The 25,879-nt window shown below is 51.3% G+C and overlaps 1 protein-coding gene across 9 annotated transcripts in view; it reads left to right on the top strand.

The window, feature by feature from the left end:
* Nucleotides 1-25,879, top strand: part of ZNF423 (zinc finger protein 423) — a 364,477-nt gene that overhangs the window by 13,480 nt on the left and 325,118 nt on the right. The window contains exons 1-3 of one of the 9 annotated variants that reach the window (XM_065537123.2): nucleotides 18,202-18,313; nucleotides 19,545-19,613; nucleotides 19,808-19,909. The exons of 4 other annotated variants lie outside the window; for them this stretch is intronic. In XM_065537123.2, the coding sequence (XP_065393195.1) occupies nucleotides 19,598-19,613; nucleotides 19,808-19,909 (118 nt within the window). In that variant the 5' untranslated portion in view covers nucleotides 18,202-18,313; nucleotides 19,545-19,597. Of the gene's footprint in view, nucleotides 1-18,201; nucleotides 18,314-19,172; nucleotides 19,418-19,544; nucleotides 19,614-19,807; nucleotides 19,910-25,879 lie in introns of those variants that run through there. 4 more of the 9 variants (XM_065537119.1, XM_065537121.2, XM_065537120.1 and 1 more) reach the window with 4 other exon arrangements.

Here is a 25,879-nt window from a genome sequence, read left to right as displayed (position 1 = left end):
TTGCTTTTTTTTTTTCCCCCAAGATATGAGGCCTTGCTATGTTGCCTAGGCTGGTCTCAAACTCTTGGGCTCAGTTGATCCTTCCACCTTGGCCTCCTAAAATGTTGGGATTATAGGTGTGAGGCACCACACCTGGCCTCTTATGTTTATGTGCTCCCCTCCCCTCCCCTCCCCTCCCCTTCCTCTGTCGTGTAGGCTGGAGTGCAGTGCCATGATCTCGGCTCACTGTGACCTCTGCCTCCTAGGTTCAAGTGATTCTCCTGCCTCAGCTTCCCGAGTAGCTGGGATTACAGGCACCTGCCACCATGCCCGGCTAATTTATGTATTTTTAGTAGAGATGGGGTTTTGCTATGTTGGCCAGGCTGGTCTCGAACTACTGACCTCAGGTGATCCGCCCGCCTGGGCTTCCCAAAGTGCTGGGATTGTAGGCGTGAGCCACAGTGCCTGACCATTTTTCTTTCTTCTTCTGAAGGGTCACTGCACTATAGAGCTTGGGGATACGGGCATTTCTTTCCCTTGGTGAGTCCTTTGGTTGTCTGCCCTCCTTCCCTCCCTTTCATATCCATCCTTCCATGTAAATCCTGAGCATCTGACTCAAGTGAGGCTCAGCCTAGGCTCCAAGGAAGATGCAGAGAGAATGCAGAGGAGACCACGTCCTCAGGAAGCCTGGAGGCCAGAGAGGGGAGTAGACCCTAACCACTGGACCAGACAAGGCAGCCTAGGACAGAAATGTAGGCTGAGGGCTGTAGGAGGGGTGAGAGAGTTGGGGGGATTTCCTTTGGTAGGGGAATCAGGTAAAGCCTGGAAGAGGGGGTAGCGTTTTTTATTTGGTCCCTGAGGGATGGAATCACAACACCAAGAGTAGCTAGCCTCTAATGGGCACCCCTTATATACAGGCACTGGGCTATGCACGTTACGGGCAGTATCTCATGGAATCCTGACACTTGCTTTTGACTGCTGAGGTGGAGACCTTAGGCTTTCTGTTTTGCCAGTAGTCATAGAGCCTGGCAAATCCTCAGCCGAGGTTTCTTTTCATATAGATGATTAAACTTGCTCAGAGAGGGCAAGCTAGTGTCCAAGGTCATACAGTGACCTTGTGGCAGGATTGTGCCTGGGGATAGGAGCAGGGGGAGCTGGAGGATCTTGCTGCTGCCACTGTCCTGCCTTCGGAACAACCTAGGACCCCCAAGCTTCTGGAGTTGGCGGGCGGGGGGAAGATTCTGAGCAGACAGATTTGGTCTCCCACCCTTTTCCCACGTCCTTGCCATGTTATTGGTAAGCCTCAGTTTCTTTTTCTTTGAAATGGACTCTACTCCCAGGAGAGAGGTAAGGAGGAAATCTCAGGTGAGGAAGAGCTTGTTGGTCAGGCTTTAGCCTGCCACTTGCTGGGGCAACCCTGCCCTTTTTAGAGACACCAGGTTTGGAGGGGGCTTTTGGATCTCTCCTCGAATCCATCTTCCCCACCCCACCAGAAGACAGTTGCCCTTCTCAAGGGGCTCCCTGGCCAGACTCAGGGAAGGGGCTGTGTGGGAGGGCATATGCCCTAGAATAGGTGCGCATGTGTGTGAGTCTGTGTGTGCCTGTGTGTGCACATGCGTGTGCATGCATGTCTGTGCGTGTGTCTGAGTCTGTGTGGGTACCTGTTGGGTACATGTGTGTGCATGTGAGTCTGTGTGTACTAGTGTGTGCATGCAGATGCATGCTAGAGTGTGTGTCTGTGTACAGGTGTGCATGAGTGCATATGTGTGTGTGCGTGTGTGTGCCGGTGTGAGTGGTCATGTGTGCCAGCTTCCAGAGCAAAGAGACTCTTCAAATTGCTTGCCTGTTTCAGACTCTCAGTACAGGGACAGAGAACATACTAGTGGGTGGTAGACTTTGCTCATGAATTTGCTTTATATCCATTCATTCAGATATTTTTGGAGCATTGTGTTAAACCTGACCCTGTAAAAAGAAAGAAGCAAGTTCGTTCTTTCTAAGATTCAGCTGGCCATGTATAAAGTTGTGGTTGTGAGGGTGGGAAACGAGTTTATATTGGTGTTTCCCAAAATGTATTCCAGAATTTTGTTGATGTTCCACCCCCCAAAAAGAGAAAAATTTTCTGTGGCCAAATGCATTTAGCAAACACTGGATGAAACAGAGTTAAAAAAACATTGTTTAAACCTTCAGGGCTTCTCGCCGACTTTAAAATGCCAGCATGGGACTCTCAGAGATGTTAATAATTTGTGATTTCCAAACTTATTTGATCACTTGTCATGGAATCCTCTTATCTGGGGCACTTAGGTTTCAAGGCTTTTAGGAGCTGCTATCATTACCTGCTGCTCATTTGTTCATTCATTCCTCTCACATGTTTACTGAGAACCTACTATGAACCAGGCAGTATTCAAGGTGCTGTGGCCACCAGGTGGACAGGTTTATTCTAGTTGAGGGAGGAGCCATCTGCAAGCACATTTCTGTTAAGCAAATTAGGTTCTGGGGCAGGCAGGGAGGCTGTGCACAGAAGGCCATCCTGGAGGTGATGCTGGAGCCCAGACGGTGAAGGGGGCTGCTTCATGAGGGGAGCTGGGAGCCTGGAGGTCTTTGTGATTGATGCTCTGGGAGGCTGGGAGGTTGTGGCAGGTGGGGGTACTTCTCTGAGTCTCTGTCTCCTCACCCTGGGAGGCGGGGGGGCTGTCTGGGAAGGTGCAGGCTACAGCTCCAGCCAGCAGGCTGGGTGGGGCCCGGCTCTGTTCTCTCTGGAGGCTTCCCTAGGGCGGTGAGTCAGTTCCCTGGGGCTGTTTCTGGGCAGAAGCCGCTTCTGGGTCCCAGTCTTGCCCTGGGGACCTCGATGTCATGCCCCCCTCCTCCGTCGCAGACATGCAGGCCTCTCAATGCACAAGTGACCGGGAGTGCTCAGGGGATGGGCCTCCCTGGGCCTGCCTGATGTGAGCGCCACCCAGCAGAACTCCTGCCTGTGCCGGTCACTGCACTGCTCCCTGTGTCTGGCACTGGACTACGTTCCCACTCCCATCTAACAGATGGGCACATGGGGCCAGGAGGCTCCCACAGCCCGTTCCCTCAGAGGCCGGCCCCTCTCCAAGGCATGTAGCCCTTCGCCAAGCCAGGGCTGTGGCCTGAGGCTTGTGGGGTGGGGGCAAGTGTCTGGGTGTGGGGTGCCGAGATTTCCCGGACGGGAGGTGGGATCTGGGCCCTCCAGGGTCCTCCTGGAGTCTGACTGCGGAGTTGCCTTGTAGGATCCGGGTCCTGCGATGAGGGGAGGGGACGGAGAAACCGCGAGGGAGGGGAAGGGGTCAAGGGTCGGAGAGGAGGAAGAAATCCAGGGTGGGGTGGCAGTTGGGGAGGAGGCGGGGAAGGGGGATGGCTGGGAAGAGGCGGGGAAAAGCAGGGGAGGGGGCCTCGGGGCTCTTCCCGCCCAGCGACCGGAGGGGAGCCCGGCCAACGCTTGGGAACGCGGCCCCTCCCGGGCCCTTGTCTGCCTGGCCCGCGGGGGCGGCCCCGGGACCCCTTTGAGGCGGCGGCCCTGGGAACGCGCTGGGCCGCCCCCCGCGCGGGAGGGCTCCATAGCTTCGGCGCAGTCACTCAGGGCCAGGTTCGGGCACAAAGCGGCCGCGGCGGGGGGCCGGCTGGGAAGGCGCAGGCTGCGCAGCTCGCTCACGCGGCCCGGGTGGGGCCTGGCTTGTTCTGCGCCGCCCGCCCCTCGGGGTCTGGCGCCCTCAGGACTTCGGGTCCCAGGCCCAGCGCTGGGGACGGCGGCGTCGAGCCCACAACTGGTGCCGCCCCTGGGTGGGCTGCCGGCCCACCAGCCAGATGTGCGCCTCGGGAGCCCTGGGGCACCAGAGCCGCGATCGGCCCTCTGCTTTGGGATGGGGCTGGGGGAAGGCGGGTGACAGCTGGAGGGCCATCCGCTGGCACGTCCTCATACACATAATGCCGCTGATCGCACTTCCCAGGTACTAAGAACTGTTCTGAGCACGTAACACTCGTTGATTCATTCAAGGTTCACAGCATCCCTGTGAAATAGGTACATGATGTGTATCCCCATTTTACAGAGGAGGAAACCGAGGCACGGGGAGGTAAAATAAATGGCCCAGTGTCCCACAACTAGGGCAAAATTTGAACAGAGGCACTCCGGCCCCAGACCCGTGCTCAGCCCCTGCAAGGTGCCCAGGCCTGCATGGTGGGCTGGAGGCCTGGCCCTGGGGGTGCAGCTTCCAGTGCATCAGCACGAGTCCTATAAATTACAGGTGAAGATTGGCACACGAATCTGAGTCATGATTCTGGGTTTGCCACTTAAAATTCCTTCTCTGGATGGAGGCTTCTTGACTTCATTCATTCACTGGATGGATAGTTCTGAGTTTGTGCTGGGCCAAAAGCTAGTGCTGGGTCCCTGCCTTCAGGGAGCTTACAGCATAGTAGTGAGACAGACAATTAAGAGTGAGCAGCTCCCTGGATGGTAGTTGTTCATTGAGAGACTGCTCTGGCTTATCTGACTTCAACAAGGTCCTCCCGGGAGGGCACTGCAGAGGAAGTGACGTGACTGCTGGTGTAGGAAGATGAGAGGGAACTGCAGAGGACAGTGGCTAGTCTTCTCTGGCTCTGAATTCATTCACTAGGCTGCCTTTGCCTGCCTTGGGCCCGCCCCATGTGGGGAAGGAGGGAGAAGAAGAGGCCATAGTCTCTGTCCACGAGGACATGATGGGACAAAATCTGGGGGAGTTTTGAGTGTGACTGGAGGGGCAGGGGCAAGTGCTGGCAGGCTCCCCTGGAAGGTCTGGAGCAGGGATGAAGGAAGAGGCAGGGTCGGGTGCTGGGAGAGATGCCTAGGTTGGGGTGGCATTGCGGGTGGCCTGTTGATGCGTGCACACAGCATGGTGCATGGTTCTTTCTGGGGAGTCCCCAGGGAAAGCCACTGGGACCTTGTGCTTAAATGACCCCTAAGGTTTGCACAACCTCTGTGCACTGTGTGGTTCCAGAGGCTCTCACAGGCACCTCCAAGTATCCAGGGAGTAGGTTGTGGGGAGCTGGGGAGGGGTTGTCCCTCTTCATTTGCCAGTTGAGGAAAGGAGGTTCAGAGACGCACACAGCCTTGCCCTGGCTCACACAGCCGTGTGTAGCAGGACCTGTGTCCAGCTGGCAGGCAGGCTGCTCCTTTCCAAGGTCTCCATATCTCATGGACAGGGACCCTGACCCCCAGGCCCCGCTCTGTACATTACTGGGGTGGGAGGTGGAGGGGGATGCTGATGCTCCATCACTGTCACCCCATCCCTCAGCCTGGCTTTGCACACTGAGCTGCCCCCATCCCCCAGACATCAAACCAGGCCAGTGAGAAAACAGCTGCTCCCATGTGTCCCAGCATCCGTGGTCCACTTTGACTTGGGAATCTGAATGGGCTTTATTTTGAATTTCCTGTATCTGTTGACTCAAAATACCCACTGCTCAGGCTCTCCTAGGGGAATGTAGAGGCCTATTCTGGGTTCCCAGGGTCTGAGCTCATTTTCCTACTGGGATGTGTTGGACAAGGTTGGGCCTGGCCCCAGACCTCTCTTTGTATCCTGTCCTGCCTTCTTACTAGTAGGAGAGTTCCAAGCCCCTCCACAGCCCCGTGAGGTTGGTACCATGATGTTCGCCATCCTGTGGGCGAGGCAGCTTTGAAGGTCAACCTGAAGTCCAAGGTCACATGTCACAGTGAGGCTGCCCCATGCCTGGTTGCCTGCCTGAGTAACTGCCAGGGTCACTGTCTACACACCTGGTGAACCAGCGCCATGCCGGAATCTTCTCCCAGAGATCCTGGAGGCAGACTGTAAACTCTGAGGCTGACAACACCTCGATCCCCCTGAGACCCAGCTGGTGACCAAGTCCCCCTTCCCGCATGCCAACCCCCTCCTCCAATGGGCCTGCTCCTGAGGCTCACTTGGGAGAGAAGCAGCTTGGACAGGTTGGAGGCGGAGGATGTCCCAGGCAAAGTCCTTTGATGTCCCAGGCAAGGACTTTGCCTGGGACATCTGAGACAGGTGGTGGGCAGGGCTGTACTTGCTTCCTGAGTTTTTGGGGACTGCATACCCAGCAAGGTCCAAGGCCGGGCACAGCTAGGCCAGCCCCTCTGTTCTGCTAGGTGCGAGGTGGGAGGTGTTTGCTGCATTTAGGGTATTTAGGCTGGGGAGTCCTCCTTTCTACTGTGTTTTCCCCACAAGGCCCTAGGAGTCCAGTTGGCTCAGCTAGGAATCTTAGCTGTGGTTGTCGGGGTAGGTGGCCTTGCTGAGGGATTCAAAACCGGGCCCTGTTCTCTGGGCCTCTCTCTGTCTCCACCCAAACTGCTCCTTGGGCCCAGGACCTGGCCTAGAAGCCTGCCTCTTCTTCCCATCAGCATTTTCCCTGGGGCTTGAGTTGGAACCTGTGGGTGTGTGCCCCTCCTGGGCCTCGTTTTCCCGGCTGCCTGTCAACTGGCACCAACACCCGGGAGCAGCAGCTTTTCTTTCCCTCCCCGCTGAAACCTCACTCCTGGGGCCTGGACTCTCTGCATCCTCTGCCCTCCACCACCTCCTATGCAGGCTTCCTGGAACCTGGGGACCCTGGAGGTTTCTGGACCATATCGAGTTGCTTGGGTGGTTGCTTCCCTTTTTTTTGGGCCATGCCGGGTGGGGGAGCTGGGAGAGAAGCTGACGATTGGGTCAGGCCCAGCTGGGGGTGGAGGCTGCCCACTGGCTCACATCTCCCTGGATCGTACTGTGGGCCCCCAGCCCTGTCTCTGAGGGGCCCGGGACCTGGCTTCCCCTCCTGTCTAGGGGGCATCGCTCTTCACCATTTCCTGCCTTCCTCCCTTTTATTTTGCACCGGGCCCCCCTGGAACACCTCTGCGGGGACATGGGGCCCACGCTCACCCTTCTTCCCGGTGACAGGGCCTGACTTGGCCTGGCACCACCACAGTCCCACTGAGTCTGGGCCCAGGAGGGGGTTGACTGTATTCTCTCCACCCTCCTCAGACCCCACCTCCCGGCTGGACAGCTGGGCCCAAGGCCAGGGCTGAGCCAGGGGACCAGCACTGATTGAAAGTGCTCCTCACAGACCCCTTGGCTGGGGGCCCATGGAGTGTGGGGGCTCTGGAAGAGGCTGAGGGGCTTGGAGAAGAGGGGGCCCCCCAAGGCCAGGGGGTAGGAGAAAACGAAGGACCGACTTTCTGGGGCAAGAGCCAAGGCTCAGCCCCCCTGGTGTTAATCCGGAGGTGATTCTGAGACTCCCCCCAAGGCCTCAGCAGCCCCTCTGCCGCTCAGCCCTGGCCCCCCAAGGCGCACTGCACACATGGTTTTGCTTTTCCAGGCATCCTCCCCTGGTCCCCTCCCCCTGGGTGCCTTCTCAAGCTCCTTGGCCCCTCCCCCAGCCCTCCTGGGCCCCCTCCTTCCTCCTTGACCCACTTTAGTCCCCTGTTGCTGGGGGAGGGGAGCGTGCAGCCTGCGGCTCTGATCCTGGCGCTCTCCCCCAGCATCCCCTGGGGCGGGCTCTGGATGGAGCCTGCAGGCTGAGCCGGCCTGGCCCCAGGGACTGGCACACAGCGTGCTCCGAGTGGCAGCTTCCCTGCCCCCTCTGTGGACAGACAGTTCTGGACAGCTGCCCCTGCCTGGGCCCCTGGGAGGCCCTGCCAGGACCAGGCTCTGGTTTCCCCCAACCCCAGGGAGCAGTGGCTCCAGAGGTCCCTCCTACCACCGCCTCCTTGGCGAGCGTGCTTCCCAGAGGGGACGCAGGGCAGGGCCCAGTCCTGGCCTCCACCCATTCTTCCCCTAAATCTCTGCTGGAGAGGCTGGAGCCAGGGTCAAATCCTTTGTCTGCTGTTGATCTGTGTGACTCAGGAAACTCCACCAACCCTCTCTGGGCCTCATCTGTGCATTGAGGGACTTGGAGCAGATAGCTAACCTCCATCAAACATGCCTGTGTTCCCAGGACTGCTGACTGTTTATGTTTAGGGTCTCTCTGTATTGTCACAGTCCTGTGGTCATGCTCTCTCAGTCTGTATTTTCAAGATGAGGCAACTGAGGCACCGAGAGAGGAATCACTTGTTTGAGGTTACGTAGGCTGTATGTGGTGGAACTGCAGGGCCTTAAGCCCAGGCAAGAGATGATTTTTCTTCGCTCTGACATCCTCCAATCGATCCTGACACAGGGGCTGTTAACTCTTCAGGGACAACCTCCCAGCCCATTGAGGACTTGGGATCTTCACCCTGTCCTGCTCGGGTGTTGGCTGGGTCCCCAAGCCTGTCCCCTGCCCTGTGACAGGCTGTGGGAAGCCAAGGCCGCTGCCCGCCCCAGCTGGGAACTCACTCCATCCTGAGTTCCAGTTCTGTGGTCCAGTGGCCTGACTGAGTACGGGAGCCAAGTGCGAGAGCCAGGATCCAGGAGCAGCCTGGAGTTTCTGCCTGCCCTCTCTGCTCTCCCTGCCCACCCAGCCCTTCTGCACCCCTGCACATGCTCCCCTCCTCCCTTCCCACGAAATCCCTGAAAAACAAGTGTAACATATACAGTGGGAAGGTCCTGAGGGGGCTGTTGAAATTTGGGAACCAGTGCTTCCCTAATCTCTGCATTTTCTGCCTTTTCCTTCTTAAGCCTTGACATCTGTCTGTCCTCTGGGAACCTTTTCATTTCACCATCATTGTCTTGCCGAATAAAGGAGGGGTTGGGAGGTGGGAGGGTGGGAGGGGGCTCTGGGAGCGAAGTCAGGACATCTTTTCTTATTTGCCTAATTTCCTCACTCAAATGTGTCTTGTGATTAAACATTTTCTTAGCGAGCTTGGTCAGGGCCAGGCTGAGTTTCTTTTCATAAACATTGGCAAGTGAATTTAACAGCCCTGTTTGTATTAGCTGGAGGTTTCATTTGCATAGTGATTGTTCTTAGGAAACAAAATAATCGCTTGCAGTTTATGAAACTGTATAAATACCGGGGTCTGGAGCTGGGCGCATGCGCAGGCCTTTGCTCTCGCACGTAAATCCATCCTGTTTGGGGAGGAAATTCAGGCTCCAGGAAGAGCCGAGTGCTGAGGGTTTTCTCTGCGGAGAGGTGTTCCCCTGGCTGGAGTCCTGCGCTCTGGGTGTTGCCTGCTGGGCGGAGCTTGTGAAAGCTGATAAACCTCCCCAAGCTTGTACGTGGACCCCAGTTCCAATCAGCGTCCCATGAGAGGCCAGGCATGGCAGGGCTGGGCGAGGAGGAGGGTTGCTCGCCTGAGCGCCCACTCCTTTATGTGACCCTTCCAACTTTTAGATGAAGGCTGCAGACTGGAGGCTCGAGGCTGAGTATTGCTCACAGATGTGTTTTGATTGGCTTGCGCTGTGTTTGAAAGAAAGAAATCAACATTGAGAGATCTGGAAATGTCACAGAAAAAAATCAGAGTTCTTGCTTATGTCTCCTAAGCAATGGGTAGATCTGGGACTTTAAGGTTCCGCTTCAGGCTTGGCTACCATCCTGGGGCTAGGGGTGGTGACTGCTTCTGTAGGTGGGCATGTCTGTTCTGTCCATCACAGTCCAGACCTTGGTTGAAGTCACTCATTGACATCCCTGCCTGGCCCCTGGGGAATTTAGGGTCCTGCTTGCAGTGGGTCCTCTCTGTTCACCATGTGCCCTGTAGACTTGAGGTCAGCGATTCACCTGACCCCTCGGGTGCCCTGTTCTGACCTGTCATAACTGCTCCTGCATCTTTTGGCTGTACCCTTCCCCCTTGTGCCCCGCACAGGCCCTGCCTATTTGAGGAGCTTTTCCTGGGCCTTCTGGCTTTGACCCAGTGGCTGTGAGTTCAAGCTCTCCTGAGGTCCATATTGGCTGAGGGTGGAGATATGGACAGGGAGTCGCTTTGCGAGGTCACACTCTTATTCCCAGGAGTTTGTCTTTGCTCAGAACATTCCTGGCCTTTTCCTCAGCAGATCTCTCTGGAGCCTGCTGCCCCAGAAGACAGGCATTTCATGAGCTCAGAATCTGTTTTTCAGACTCAGGCATCATCGCCGCCCAGCTCGGTCAGCTGGCTTGGCCCGATTTTGGAATCTACTGGAGTTAAGTGGGCCCAGAATAATACCTGTCCATTAAGGGAATGGTTTGACAAAGCGTCAGGGCTGGAGTTGGATTTCTAGCTGAGGAATGATGCCTGCCACACCCCAGATGACCCAGCCTTGGCGGCCAGGGCCCTCAGGTATTTGGTGCGTTTATGGAGCCTCCACTTTAGAGGAGGAAAAGTCAGAAGCAACAAAGAAAGCAGCTGAAACTGATGACTACCGACACCTTCCTTTTTTCTTTTTGAGATAGAGTCTTGTTCTGTCACTCAGGCTGGAGTGCTCACTGCAACTTCCACCTCCTTGGTTCAAGTGATTCTCCTGCCTCTGCCTCCCCAGTAGCTGGGACTACAGGCACGCACCACCACGCCTGGCTAATTTTTTTGTATTTTTTTTTTTTTTTTCAGTAGAGACAGAGTTTCACTGTATTGGCCAGGCTGGTCTAGAACTCCTGACCTCAGGTGATCTGCCCGCCCTGGCCTCCCAAAGTGCTGGGATTATAGGTGTGAGCCACCGTGCTCGGACTTTATAGATAATTTCTTCACCATGCAGCACTCTGCCCCATAGTCTGGGTGTCCCAGGTGTCCCCTTGGAGAACAACTCCTGTTGATCCCAGTGTGCTTCCAGGCCTTCATCATGGACTACCTTGGGAAGTCACTGGGAGTTTCGTGCCCTTTATGGTGGTCTCATGCTGTTCTCACAGCAGCTCCAGCTGGTAGTTACATTAGTTCCGCTTTATAGGTGAGGAAACTGAGGCTCTGCGGCCCAAGGTCATACAGCTGCCCAAAGTCACCAACCTGGTAAATAATAGGAGATACTGGGATTTATTTGATCTGCCCTCTTAACCCTGACCCTATATGATTTGTTTCTCCAATTATAAAATAGGGAAAATGAACCCATCTCCTAGGGTTCTTGAAGGCAAAGATAAAATAAGTAAAGAGAGATTTACAAAGATAAAATGAGCAAAGAACAGTTTCACTGTAAAATGTGGACTCAGGCGCTTTGAGGTTTCTTTAACTCTTTATTTCTGGGTGGTGTCATTAAGCATAACGCTTTCTCCTCTTCTCCCCCTGCCTCAGTCTTCATGAGCTGTACTTTGACCATGTCACTGCTCTGGCTCTGGCCAGGTGTTCCCCCTCACACCCTGAGGTTCTGGAATTCCCCTGGAGAGAGGGATGCATCTCTGATAGTTGGGGCTCCTCTTGGCAGGTAGTGGTGCAGAAACCTGCAGCATCTTCTGGAAAGAAGAGCAAGCAGTCAGGCCAGAAATTCCATTTTGGTGGAACTGGCTGTCTGAAACAGGATTGTATCACCTGGGATGCTTTGAGCTGCAAGACATGCAATCCAAGTTCAGAAAAGCTCAAGCATAAGGGGCTGTGAGATCTCCTAGGATGAAAAGTGTGGAGGGAGTGTGGCTGCAGAGAACTTAGCTGAGCAGCTCAGTACTGTCAGCAGAGACCCAGCTGCCGTCTGTCTTTATGCTCTGTCCTGCTCAACACATTGACTGGTACCCTCGAATTTGTCTCCTCATGAAGAAGAAATGGCTGCTGTGGTGCCGGACATCACCCCCGACACATCAGGGTCCAAAGACCAGGAGACAGAAGCTCCCTGACACAGGCCTGTCTTTAGGGGAAGGATACCTCTCCTAAATGGCCCCATGTTCCCTCCCTTGCATCTTACTGTGTTGACAACGGCATCCCTTGAACATCCTGCACCAATCTCAGGCCAACATACGGAGCTCCGTTTGGAGTTAGTGGCTCTGCGGATGTTCGAGCAAAATTTGAGTTAGGCCAACAAGAAAGAAGGAGGGGGAAAGACTGCTGGGGAGCACCCAGCACTGTCTGGGGGAGCCTGTGTGAGCGGCTGTCTCTTCCCATGCAAGGTTCCAGAGCATCTCCCTTATGTCATGGGAGCTCTCCTTCACATCTCATCAGTCCCCCGGCCTCAACTCATGTCCTAGGACTGTGCCGTTCCTTCCTCTGCACTGCTTTCCCTGTGACTGAGACTCTTTCTCTGTACTAGCCTGCCTGGCTCCTTCTCCTCCTTCTGGACTCAGGTTCAATGTCCCCTCCTCTGCACGGCCTTTCCTGACCCCTTTCTCCCAAAGTGGGCCCACTGCTGTTACTGTCTCTCTCTTGCTCTTTTTAATGTCATGTTAGTTGTTCTCAGTAGGAATTTATTGATGTATTCACTTGTTTACAGTTCCTTCCTCAGTGGCCGCTCAGCTGTCCCCGGACAGGGGCCAGGTTTGACTTGTCCACTCCTGTGTCCCTAGGCTTCAGGAGAAAGGGTCAGTGGGATGGAGAAGGGATTCACAGTGCCTGGCATGTAGCTGGCATTTAGGAGATGTTGACTGAATGAAGGAGCCGCTGGTCCCCCATCTTACCTGAATTCCTGTCTCTTTTTTCCCGTTTCTGTCCTCCTCTCCACTGGAGCCCCCACATTTCTTCCTATTCTTTGTTCTTTGAGGAAGAGGAGAGACAAAACGTCTCCATGAGCCCATGGACCTGACTTCTCTTGACAGTGTTGGGATTGCTGGCAGGGCTTCTCCAAGGGCCACTTCTGTGAAAAAATCCACTTGTGGAAGTAGGGCACGCCTGTGCAGCAGAGTGGGCTGAGGAAGGGAGTCTGGACACAGTTCAGCCTTCCTGCCTGGTAGGTGGCCCTGAAGCCAGGGGGCAACATGGATGCTGGTCTGGACATCTGAATCTGACCCTTGTCTGCACAGGTTTGGTCACTTTGCTCCAGGACAGTTTTTATTTTTACATTTTTATTTAGAGACAGGGTGTTACTTTGTCACTCAGGCTGGAATGCAGTGGTGTAACCATGGCTCACCGCCACCTCCAACTCTCGGGCTCAAGGAAGGAGGGCTCGTTTACACTGCTGGGGACTCCCTCTGCCCATGAGATAGTGGGATCCTTCCATTTCAGGGTCATCCAGCCCAGCCCACTCCTGGGAAAGCAGTTCCGTTGTGAGGATTGCCAGTGCCAGATTGTAAGGCTGAGCTGGGAGCCAGTTGGTCATTCTACACAACACAGAGGTGGAAAGAGTTGGCTGTGGTTCCTTCAAGTTTAACAAGCAATCTGAATAACTTTAAGGCATGCCCTGCCTGGAATAGCCGGCTTGACCATCTCCAGGGCTCAGATGACGTGGGTCTGGGGACAGCCACATGATGTGGGTGCTGCTGCATTGTTGGCGTGGGACTGGGGATAGAGGAGAAAATGGCTTGCCCTGGCTGGGTTGGCAACATTAGAGGGTGAAAGAGGGCCCAGAGGGAGCAGGGATCAGACCAGGAGGCGAGTGGAAGAGTCTTGAAGGCCACAGGCCAGCCTGCCATGAAGCCTCCCTAATTTGAGTCCTCAGGCTGCCAAAAATACTGTTCACTCTCCCTGAGGGTAGAGAAGGAGCCTCCCTGGGTCTCCAGACCCCTCCTCCGTAGCTGGTTGTGGGACGAATTATGGCCTTTCTGCGTGTGTGTGGGCGGGAGTATAGCATATGTACATGGATCCACACAGGACTCGCCTGGAGCATGGCGCCCACCCAGGGGCTCTTTTGGGAATATGTTGGCTGCATTGTCAATCTAATGAGCAAAGCATTCGGTGGTGGGTCTGTGGGTTCCCCAACAGGGCGCAGTCTCCCCACGTCCCTCAAAGTGGAGCCGTGTAAGCTGGCGGAGGCTTTTCTAGACCCCTGCTGTTGCTTTTAGGGAACTTGCTTATGCCTTTTCTTTTTCAGTGGGAAGTGTCGGTGTGAGTAATTATATATATTTTCACAAACTCGAACTATGCTTCATTTAAACTTCTATAAACATGTCTGTGTAATTCTAATTAACTGCTCGCATAAAGCCATCACAAGTTACATGGGGAAATGCTCATTTGCCAGACTGTTGCCTAAAAGCCAAGGAAAATATTATGTTCTTCCAACAAACGGACTATTCATGTAGACTGTTACCAAGATAAACAGGAGATATTTGAGGACAAGTGAGATTCTAAGCAGTGATGGCCGAGCCTCCTGTAAGTGGTGTTATTCAGGGTTGGCAGGGTGGGTGGCTTGATTGAGTGATAAATGCTCTTCAAGAAAAATGCCCGAATTTGGAATGTGGGGTCAGGACCCTGGAGATGGGCCATCTCGTGGTGCTCTTTGGGCAGGAGGCCACTCTGAATTTCGTGAAAAGTCTGAATCGGAGAAGAGTCAACGAAGTGGCTTGCGCTTTTCCTTCCAAGAAGTTCTTTTAGCCGTTCGCACTAGGGTCACTAAGAAAGTGTGTAAAGAGAGATTCTTGGGGCTGCTTTAATAAATGGGTAATGATGATTTCAAGTTAATCATTCAGACTGGGCATGGTGGCTCACGCCTGTAATCCCAGGGTTAGGGGATTTTCTACCCCCAGAAAAAGAATGGAATAGCTCTTTCTCTACCCCCACTGAAAAAAAAAAGGGCAACGTAACATAATTTTTCCAGAGTCCGAGGCAGTAGGATTGTTTGAAGCCTGGTGTTTGAGACCAGTCCAGGTAACATAGACCCTATCTCTACAAAAATTAAAAATCCAAAAGTTAGCCTGGCATGGTGGCACATGCCTGTAGTCCCAGCTACTCGAGAGGCTGAGGTGAGAGAATTACCTGAGCCCAGGGGTTCAAGGCTTCAGTGAGCTATGCTTGAGCCACTGCACTCCAGCCTAGGAGATAGAATGAGACCCCAACTCTAAAAAAAAAAAAAGTTAGCTGTTCATTCATTCATTCATTCATTCATCCATCCAATCAAGTATTACTGAGCGTCTGTCATGTCCCAGACTAGGTAGGGTTCTTGCTGCCGGAGTGGGAAACATCCAAACCCCTGCCCTCCTGGAGCTGATGTTCTGCTTGTTGTTGTTGGTAACCAGACAAGGAAGTGAAATGTATACAGTTTGTTAGAGACAAGGGCTCAGGAAGACAAGGAAGGATGAGGGGTGGGGGAACTGGTGAAGACTGTCTGGCGTGTTTGAGGAGGGATGAGGTGGGGGCCTGGTCTGTGGCTGGAGGCTGGAGTGAGCAGGTGATCGGGAGAAGCGGGGTGATGAGGTCAGATGGCTGACCTGGGCCGGGAGATGTATCTCTTTTATTAAATGCGGAAGATGTTTCTGAGCTGCTTGGCAATTATATTTTTTAATATCCTTTCCTTCACAGAATGGTAAAATCCTTAAAATGTTGCAATACTTGCTCAATTGCAGCAGATAAGAATACTACACAAAACTATAGAGAAGAAAATCAAACCCTCCGGAACGTCCCCCTGAAGACGACCATTGTTGCACTTGGGGACCCTCCTTTCAGGCATCCTCATTTTGTCATCTCCCTTTGCTTTCTTCCCCATTGGCCTTTTCAAAGGTCAGAGAGAAATGCTTAGTCAAATCTCTACTTGAGTATCACAGGTGACTAATTTTGGGATCGAAGATTAAGGAGGTTTTATTGCATCCTTAAAGAACTTGGCATTGGAGTCCAGGTAGTTTTGGTAAGTCATCAACAGTTGGAAAGAACTGTCGGAAAGTGACTCACATTCAGGCTGATGGTTTTGTGTAGAAAACATTCCCTGTCATGGTGAACATGTATTGATTCCTTCCTGCGTCCCAGGCACTAGACATAAGCAGTCCCTATTCAGTTCTTTCGATTCTCACAGCAACTCTGTGAGGTTGGTGCTGTTATTATTATTATCATAGGCAAGAAACAGGGTCAGGGAGGGTAATGACCTTCCCCAAATCACACAGGTGATTAGGGACTGGGACCTCAATATCAGAGTCTTGGTTCTGGGCAGGAGTTAAGGTTGAAGATGCCATGAAGCCATCCAGCCTGACTTGTTCCCCTTCCCCTTCACCGCTTATTGGGTAGCCCCTGCTGCTGTGTGCCCCGGCCATATTGAGAGCTTTGCCTCTCTCATTTGCTCTTAAGAAAGGCATCTTGGAAGGTTCTCTTTGTGTCCTCTGGGCTGGATTGACCAAAGAGGGGTGTAATAATGCACATCAAAGCCCATCCCTGGCATGTTACAGCCCTTTCTTTTTTATTTTTTGAGACAGGGTTTTGCTCTTTCACTCAGGCTGGAGTGCAGTGGTGCAATCTCTGCTCACTGAAGCCTCGACCTCTCAGACTCAAGCAGTCCTCTGGCCTCAGCCTCTTGAGGAGCTGGGACTACAGGTGCATGACACCATGCCTGGCTAATTTTTGTATTTTTTGTAGAGATAGAGGTTTCACTATGTTGCCTAGGCTGGTCTTGAACTCCTGGGCTCAAGAGATCCACCTGTCTTGGTCTCCAAAAGTACTGGGATTACAATCGTGAGCCACCACACCTGGCCAGCCCTTTTCAATAAGCAAGAAATTTTATTATTAGTAAATTCTTCTGAAACCTTGTTGGTCCATAGGAAAGGGCCTGGAACCGCCTGTGTCTTCGGGGGCTGGATGGATTAGGTCTGGATGTTATGGTCTGTTTCTGACCGCTTCATTCATTCTCTCCCTTACTCATTGATATTGAGGTGTGATTTTCCAGCAAGAGAGTCCCCTGGTCTCAAGTTTCCGGAGGCACCCACTACAATCTAGATTCCAATTAGCTTAATTGCTTCATATTAGACTTCTTAGAAAAGATTTTTTTTTTTTTTCTTGCTGATGGCTGCGTTTCCCGGAATGTCTCCCCCACTGCTTTCCTTCCTGCTTCTTCCAAGCTTGTTTCTTTCAACTTTATTTCTCTGGTACTGGCCTGGACCTCAGTCCTGTTAGACCCAGTGCCATTGTGTCAGTTTACATCTGAGTGGCCAAAGTGACACCAGGAAAAAAGAAGTATATTTCATATATATGTATGGAGAGAAAGAGCGAGCGGGAGCTTATATATCCCATGTATGTAAAATTATACGTGTTATTTTTAAATAGAAAATTTCTTTTAGGGTGTGTGTGTGTTTCAGCAAAAGAACTGGACACAAAATCTACCCAGAGTTCTGACCCTGTCTCTCTTCCTTTTGCCATCAACACTAGGTTTTTTAAAAAGTAATTTTCAACAACCAAAGGAAACAGTTACATCCTGATTGACACACAGGATGTCGGAGCAGCATTCTTGCTGTTAAGTGATCAGGATTTCAGCCAAGGGAATATAATGAAATCCACATAAAAATTTATTTACCTAATGAAAATCCTGGAGTAATGCATAAGTGGTTCTCTGATAATAAAATGCAAATCTAAAACTATAACCAGGAGGACAATAATCTTCATTAAATGTATTGTCTAGAGGAAGCCGTGACATCTACTTAACAGTGATTTGATTTGTTTAGTAATTTCCACGTAATATTTAAACTTTATTTCGAGTCTTAAAAACCAGCCCACGAGTTTCTTTTGCATCAGAGAGGAGGGCAGCTGCTGGTGTGTGGAGGTGCCTGCCCACTGGATTCTCAGGGCCTCTGCTTACGGGACACCCTGGAATCTTGTCGTTTTCTAGGCAGCATGGCATTTGGTGGAGAGGTGGGGTCCAGGAAGGGAAAGGAAGGGGTCAGGTTTCCTTCTGGGAGAGAGACCCAGAAAAGCTCCTGTTCTGCAGGAAAACGGCATCAGAGGCTTAGAAAGGCTTGGAGATGGGAAGCGACTTGCCCAAGTTTATCTTGGAGCTCTGGTGGTACCCAGGTCTCCTGGCTCCCCACCCAGTGCTCCTGCCTTCCTGAAATCCGGCCAGAGCTGAGGATTTGAGTGCCACTCTCCTGCCACTCGGGCTCTGTGTAGCACCTCTGTAGCTCTCTCTCCTGGCTCAAGACCACTGAGCAACAGCACACCTCCCCCACCCCCAACTTGGGACTGGCATGATGGGAAGTTGGAAGCGGGGTGGAAGTGCTTTGGAAGCAGGCTGACCTGGGTTCAAAACCTGGCTCTGTCCCTTGTCAACTGAGGAACCATGGGCCTGTACCTTACTCTCTGTGAGGCTCAGGGTCCCTACCTGTGATGGGGGCTCTAATCTCTGCTTTTGGGACTGCTGGGAGGACTCTGAGGAGGCGTGTGCAGTGTCTGGCTGGGGATGCAATGCCTGGCTGTGGGCTCAGTAGTCTCTTGGGTAGCTTAGAAGCATGACAGGGAATAATTTATTTTGGGACTTCCCCCCCCAGTTTTGACACTAATAATCTAAGCCCTAGATGAGAAAAATTACCCTTTTGAATTAAAAACAATTTTTTTTTTTTTGTTGAGACATTATCACTCTGTCATCGAGGCTGGAGTGCCGTGGCATTATATGGCTCACTGTAACCTCCACTTTCTAGGCTCAAGCAATCTTCTCACAGCCTCCTGAGCAGCTTGGGACTACAGGTGTGTACCAAATTTTTATTTTTTTGTAGAGAGGTCTCACTATATTGCCCAAGCTGGTCTCAGACTCCTGAGCTCAAGTGATCCTCCTACCTCTGTCTCCCAAAGTGCTGGGATTACAGGTGTCAGTCACTGTGTCCGGTCCCTTTAAAACAAAATCCCAGATACATGGCAGATGAAGCCTGTTGGTGCGTGTACGTGTGTGTGTATGTGTGTGTGTGTGTGTGTGTGTTTTCCCACCAGATATCATGATAACTTTACAGATTACTCAACCTTCCTCTCACTGTCTCCTCTGCCTCCTTCTCCTCCTTTTCCCCCCCAAACAAGTTAACAAGTTACAACTTTTTTCTTTCCCCTTCAGAATGTTGCAGAGCATTTTGAAAAAATGTTAAAACAAATTACCCATTATCTCAAGCAAGAATCTCCTTCCAAGGGCAGCATAGGATCTGGTTAGGAACACAGGCCTGTTCAGACACCAGCTTTGAACTTACCAGCTATCCATGAGCCCTTGGGCAACTTCCTTATCCTCTCTGAGCCTCAGTTTCCTCGCCTGTGATGCAGCATTAACACTCATTTTTTTCTGCACAGCTGTGAAGATTAAACAAGATAATGTGTGTAAAGTGCTTAGCAGAGTGTCTGGCACTTAGTCAGTGCTTGATAAATGGGAGCTGCTTTGTTGTTGCAAGAGAAAAGGTTGCTCTGAACAGAAGCCCCGTGAAATGGAGAAGTGAGGCTGCTGTCCAGGTAGTGATGCCAGCCGGCCGGCAGGCCAGCCAGGCATAATGGCTTGAGTTTCCATCCAAGGGCTGGCTCAGGTTACTCCTGGCCCATTAGCAACGCTGGTGAGAGCTTGGAGCTTCTTAAGTTCAAGGTCGATCACAGGCCTTGTCCCCCACTTGGGCCTCTCTGCTTTGCCCAGAGTCATTAGTCACCAGGGTGGTCTGATGAGAAAGTGGGGATGCCTTAGGGCCTCCTATCCTGACCTCTGGGCCACACCCCAGGGAAGGGCCTTGCTCAAGGCAGGGGGTCGGCCATCCAGAGGCTTTGAAGATTCACTTGTGTATCTGGAAAAACAGTTAAATCCTGGCTGCGTAGCTGACTACCTGGGTAAGTCATTTAAGTAGTCTGAGCCTCAGTTTGCTCATCTGTCAAATAGGCATACAAGTAGTATTTCATCAGGAGATTGCACATGCTTACTAGCCTGCAATAAGAAATTCTGTATTTATTCCCCCAGGAAAACTTCCTGGAGAAGGATGGATTTTACCCTGTAAAAGAAGAAAGACATGGATGCATAAGAAGAGGGGTGAGCAGGGGAGGCCTTGGGCTGAGGGGTGGGGCAAGGGAAGTAGGCAGACAGAAGGAGCTCGAACTAGAGCTTAGTTCTCTCTGACAATGTGGGTCTCATCCCTTCTGACTCAGCTAGGAGCCTTGCCGGGGGAGGATGAAGGAGCAACGTCATCTTGACCCCATCTAACTTGCATTTAAAAATTCCTGTAGGGGACCGGACGTGGTGGCTCACACCTGTAATCCCAACACTGTGGGAGGCCGAGGCAGTTGGATCGCCTGAGGTCAGGAGTTCGAGACCAGCCTGGCCACATGGTGAATCCCTGTCTCTACTAAAAACACAAAAATTAGCTGGGTGTGGTGGCGGGCACCTGTAATCCCAGCTACTCAGGAGGCTGAGGTATGAGAATCGCTTGAACCCAGGAGGCGGAGGTCACAGCAAGCTGAGATCACGCCACTGCACTCCAGCCTGGGCAACAGAGAGAGACTCCGTTTAAAAAAAAAAATTCCTGCAGGGGTGACTTAGACAAACGGGTAGTCCTTTCAGCCCAGATACTCCCACGGTCTCCTGTATCAGGAGATCCTGCCCACGTGCTATTGGAATTCACCAATTCCAATAGCCAACCAGGGACTGCTGGAGTGTTTCTTCTTACTCGTCTTCGGTTTTCCTAGCTCTTTCCCCTAGTAGGACAGGAAATGTGGAAGTGATTGAACCATCTCTGGGGGAAGGAGGAAAACCCAACTGGAGGCATTGAATACACGCCCCCCCGAGTCCCTTTCATGGGTGTGCACAGCAGACCTCACGGCCTTTGAGCACAGCCTTGGAGGCTGCAGAGGGACTGGGCTGTTGGGAATGGTAATAAATACCCTGAGGCCTGGGGAGCCCCGTGTGGCCTCCTTCCCTGGGCCCACAGAAGAGCCTGAGTGACAGCCAGGCTTGGCCTTCGCACACCCGGGAGCCAGGAGGAGGGAAAAAGAGAGCGGCAGGGGCAGAGGAGGGGGCTGCCAGCCAGGGACAAAGGCAGAGACAGAGAGAAACAAAGGAAGAGAGAAATCCCTTTTTGTTACAACCTGTGGTTTAAAGAAAAATGTGCTTTGTCACCCCTGAAGGCCTTAGAGTGAGACCCTCGGTTCACCTGATCACAGAGCAGGACTTTTCACTTTGCAAACCACGCCTCGAGTCCAGGTGTGGGATCCTCGTCCTGCGCATTCTTGGGCCTGAAGCTTCCTCCACTTAAGCTTGCATGGAATCAGTTGGAAACGGGAAGAATCAGAGGCAATCATCTGCTGCCAAATTTGGGAGCAAACATTTTTCTTTCTGGATTTAAATAATTGCATTGCATCCCCAGCTCTGGTTCTCTTCTAAAGCCAGCCCCAGATGACATTTGGCAGGCTAACCATGGTCTAACTCCCCACCGCCCCCCGCCCCTGCCCCCGCCCCATCGCCCTGTGGGGTTTTCTCAGAATATTTTCCTCCGTGTCTGGGTAGCTGGCTTTTAAACCCGTTCTGTTTTTCTTTTTTTTCTTGTTCAGGTCTCAAATTTTATTAAATTTAAATTTTATTCCATTTCAGGCTATAAAATCTCCAAAAGTGGCTTTGAAAGTGAACAGGTTTTGGCATGCTGGAAATAGGTTACCTCCAATGCAAATAAAAGAGTCTAGCTTCCGAGGCGAACAAGGCTCCAAGGGTTGGGAAAATGCGTGGAGCGGCTAGAGACTGTGGCATAGAAATGGTCAGAGACCAATTTAAAAGCACATATATTTTAAATGAAACATTTTGTGGACATATGGAACCAATAGCTTTTGCCAAAAGCCCAATTGTGGGGATCAAGTCTTAAGAGCTAAACTTCAATCTACTACCCAAGGTGATTTTTAACAGACAAATGAAAGCTCCTTTTTGCTTTCTAGTCTAAGGGGAATCTTAATACATTTTTAAATTATTTGGCATTTTGAATTAATTTTCTTAGAATGAAACGAGATTCTTAAATTGGGATCTTGTAGGGAAAAGACAGCCAGGTAATTAGTGAACTGATCTCCTTTCCTGACACACGAATGCAAGGGGGAGGGGGAGAGTTGAACTCCAACCAAGGTGCACACAAAATCTATTTTAGAGCAAAAATTTCAAAGTAAGCAACACCATCTGTTCTTTAATTATTTCTCCTTATTAAAAAAAAGTAGCTAAATTTATTTGGGTTACTTAGTTGGAAAGAAATGTCTTTAAGACACTCAGAACTGGAGCTATTGAAGTCAGATTGTCAGCTCTTGTTTGCTAAGTATCCAAGAACTCAAAACAGTAAAGGCATTTTAGAATTGACTTTCTTTTCCAACAGAGCTTCCTCTTGGTTAAGCAGGACATGGTTATCCAGGGCCTAGCGGACATTCCTCTGCTGCTCATATTTTGGGGCAGGGGCTATGGGATTAAGCAGAGGGTTCATGCTCTAGCAGGACAATCAAGGGAGATAGGGGGGCTGCCTTCAAGAGGAGTTAGGTCACTGGGAGTCTCTGCCCGTTTTGGAGTTCTTGCCATTCAGCTCACTGTCCATCCTTCCATCCATCTGTCCATCCGTCTGTCCATCCATCCATCCGTCCATCCGTTCATCCATTCATCATCCATTCATCCATCCATCCATCCATCCATCCATCCATCCATCCATCCACCTATTCAACAAATATACCTTTAATAATACTCCTAACCTACAAACATCAGGGCTTAGCCAGCTTATCTTAACATCCTTGGAACACTTACATTAGCCTACAGTTGGGCAAACTCATATAACACAAAGCCTATTTTACAATAAAGGGAAGAATATCTCATGTAATTGAATGAGTACTATACTGAAGTACAGTTTCTACTAAATGTGTATTGCTTTCATACAATTGTGAGGTCGCACCATTGCACGTCTAACCATTTTAAGTCAGGGACCATCTGTAATTAGCTCCTCATGGGTGGGCCAGGCGCAGTGGCTCATGCCTGTAATCCAGCAATTTGGGAGGCCAAGGCTGGTGGATCACCTGAGGTCAGGAGTTTGAGATCAGCCCGGCCAACATGGTGAAACACTGTCTCTACTAAAAATACAAAAATTAGCCAGGCGAGGTGGTGGGTGCCTGTAATCCTAGCTACTCGGGAGGCTGAGGCAGGGAGAATCGCTTGAACCTAGGAGGTGGAGGTTGCAGTGAGCCGAGATCGCATCACTGCACTCCAGCCTGGGCGACAGAGCGAGATTCTGTCTCAAAAAAAAAAGATGCTCGTTGATGAGCGTATGATTACTAACAGTAACGTGTGCTCTAGAGTCTAGACCAGTGCTGTCCAATAGACCTCTGTGGCAATAATGGAAATATTCTATATCTGTACTGTCCAATATGGTAGCCACTAGCCACATGTGGGTTTTGAGCATTTGACACCTGGCTAGTGGGACTGAGGAATTGCCATTTTTAATTTGATTTAATTAAAAAAATTAAAAATATTTATTTTAACAATATTTATTTATTAATTATTATTATTCTTTTTAGAGACAGGGTCTTGCCCTGTTGCCCAAGCTGAAGTACAGTGGCATGGTTACAGCTTATTGTAGTTTTGAACTCCTGGGCTCAAGTGATCCTCTCAACTCCGTCTCTGGAGTAGCTGGAACTACAGGCATTCACATAACACTCAGCTAATTTATTTTTATTTTTTAAGAGATGGGATCTTGCTATATTGCCCAGTTAGTTCTTAAACTCTTAGCCTCAAGGGATCCTTCCACATCAGCCTCCAGAGTAGCTGGGATTACAGGTGAGAGCCACTGCACCCAGCTTTTTTTATTTTTCGACATGGGATCTCTCTGTGTTGCCCAGGCTGGAGTGCAGTGGTTATGCACAGGTGCAGTCACAGCTCACTATAGACTTGAACTCCTGGGCTCCAGCGATCCTACTGCCTCAGCCTCCCGAGTAGCTGGGACTACAGGTATGCACCACCATGCCCGGTTTGTTTTACTTTTGGTTAATTTTTATTTAAATACTCACATGAGGGTAGTAGCGACTGTATTGGACAGCATGGGGTCAGCCTCACCTGGGAACTTGGTGGCAGTGCAGATCCCCAGGCCCCACCCAGGCTTCGCTGAGTCAGAATCTCTGTGGAAGCCCAGGCATCTGAGTTTCAGCAATCCCTCCAAGTGATTTTTATATGGCCTTGCTCTAGGAAAGGTAGGTGTGGGTGTGATGCTATCATGTGATCCATTCCGGGGGGCGGTGCATCAAGGAGTAGGGGAATTAGATTTCAACTGCACAGAAGCCTTTTGAGAAAAAGGACTGGTGAGCTGTGACTGAGACACGAGTAGCGAGGTGACCATGGCAGGCCTGGCACCGGATGGGGCTTTGGTGGTGGTGGAACACGCCTCACCATGCCTAGCAGTGGGGAGGGCTTGGCACAGCTGATGAACTCAAAAAAGGTCAGAATGTTGAAGCGAAGAGATGGAGCATTTGTGAACTGGCAGGTAGGAGGCCTGGTGCTGCAGCTGTGCGATCTTGAAATGGTATCTTAACCTCTCTGGGCCTCGTATTCTCTTCATTGATAAAATGGAGCTAACCACACCTTGTCATGCACTTATCTAGTAGGGTCCAAAGATGGATGGACTCAAACTGCATGGACAAAGCACACGTGCACAACACGAACGCTGGGATAAGTGACATGGTGGTCTTGTTTCTTGCTTAATTTTCTTTGTTCTGTAACTGTGCTGTCCCTACTTCTCCTATCTTCAGGGTCTCAGCTCTGCCTGAGCACCTCCTGCCCAGCACCGCTCTCCCCAGCTGTCCTCAGTCAGGCTAAGGCGGTATCAGGCTGTCTCTGTGGCTCTGTGGCTCTGTGACCTGCACCCTGGTCTGATGGGACCTGGGTTCCTGTTGCTGTTCTGCATTTCCTTCCTGGAAAGTCCTCCCCAGGCCTCTGCGTCTCTTTTATTGGGTTTATAATCTCAGGGGCCCTTTCCAGACCCTCATCTGGAAGCCCAGGATGGGCCCAGAGAATGGACTTCTGCAAGCGCAAGTTAAAATCAGATGTAACCAAATGCCTTTTGGGGAAAGACTTCATAGTAATTTTAGCAGCATCTTTTCTGTTGTCTAGACCTAGGATCAGCATTTTAGGGAAAAGTGTCGAGGTAAACTTTCCCCTGCCTCCCCCAGCTCTCCCCTCTCCAGCGCTAGGACTCTGTGCAAGGCCCTCCCTCCAGGACATCAGGTGGCCAGAGCCTCAGGCGTGCCCCAGCTCTTTGGCAGCCAAAAGTTTTGTCCGTGGAAGACGCCAGACTTATTTCGAGATGGCAAATGCGGCGATGCTTCTCTGCTGGAAAGACACCAAGTGTCTGATCTCAGCCTTGGGGGTGGTATTTTGGGGAGATATTAGCAGCTTCTTATTTAAAATAGACACATGCTTTTCTTCACCCTCTCAAAAGCCTTTGCAGTCAACTGTGTCCTCAGTACTTGGGATAGTGCCTTGAGCATACTGATTGCTCAGTATAGGTTAGTTATTGCTACTCTTATTGTTATTATTACTACTTTGTTTTTCCAGGACTGAAGCATTGCTTGGGCCTCTCCTTTAGACTAAGACATTTACCATGAACGCTTTGGAATCTTCCTTTTTTTTTTGAGACAGGGTCTCGCTCTGTCACCTAGGCTGGAGTGCAGTGGCATGATTATAGCTCACTGCAGCCTCAACCTCCCAGGCTCAAGCAATCCTCCCACCTCAGCCTCCCCAGTAGCTGGCACTACAGGTGCATGCCACCATGCCTGGCTAATTTTTAAATTTTTAGTAGAGATGGGGCCTCACTATGTTGCCTAGGCTGGCAACTCCTGGACTCAGGCAGTCCTCCTTCCTCGGTCTTCCGAAATGTTGGTATTACAGGCATGAACCACTGCATCCTGCCTGAATCTTCTTTTTAAAAGAATATCCAAGGAGAGCACTGTTTGACCCAAAGGAATTAGTAGCTAATGGTGGAATTTCAGTCACCTGAGCAAGACATTGCTTTATAGGGAAAAATACTTTCCAAGCACCTCTCATGTCATTTTAGCTCAATGCCAAAACAAACAAACAAAAATACTCAGGACCTACATTGAAATCCTGGGGGAGGGTTGCAGTCTGAGAACCCAAGGAGTGCATCCAGTGTCAGGATCATTTTGTTTTCTTGGCTGCTCAGGATTAAAATTTGTTTTTGGCTGGGCACAGTGGCTCACACCTGCAATCCCAGCACTTTGGGAAGCCAAGGCTGGTTGATCACTAGAGCCCAGGAGTTCAAGACTAGCCTGGCCAACATGGTG

The sequence above is a fragment of the Macaca fascicularis genome, chromosome 20 (assembly GCF_037993035.2).
Source record: "Macaca fascicularis isolate 582-1 chromosome 20, T2T-MFA8v1.1".
NCBI lineage: Eukaryota > Metazoa > Chordata > Mammalia > Primates > Cercopithecidae > Macaca > Macaca fascicularis.
This window is presented reverse-complemented; position numbering and strand designations above follow the sequence as displayed.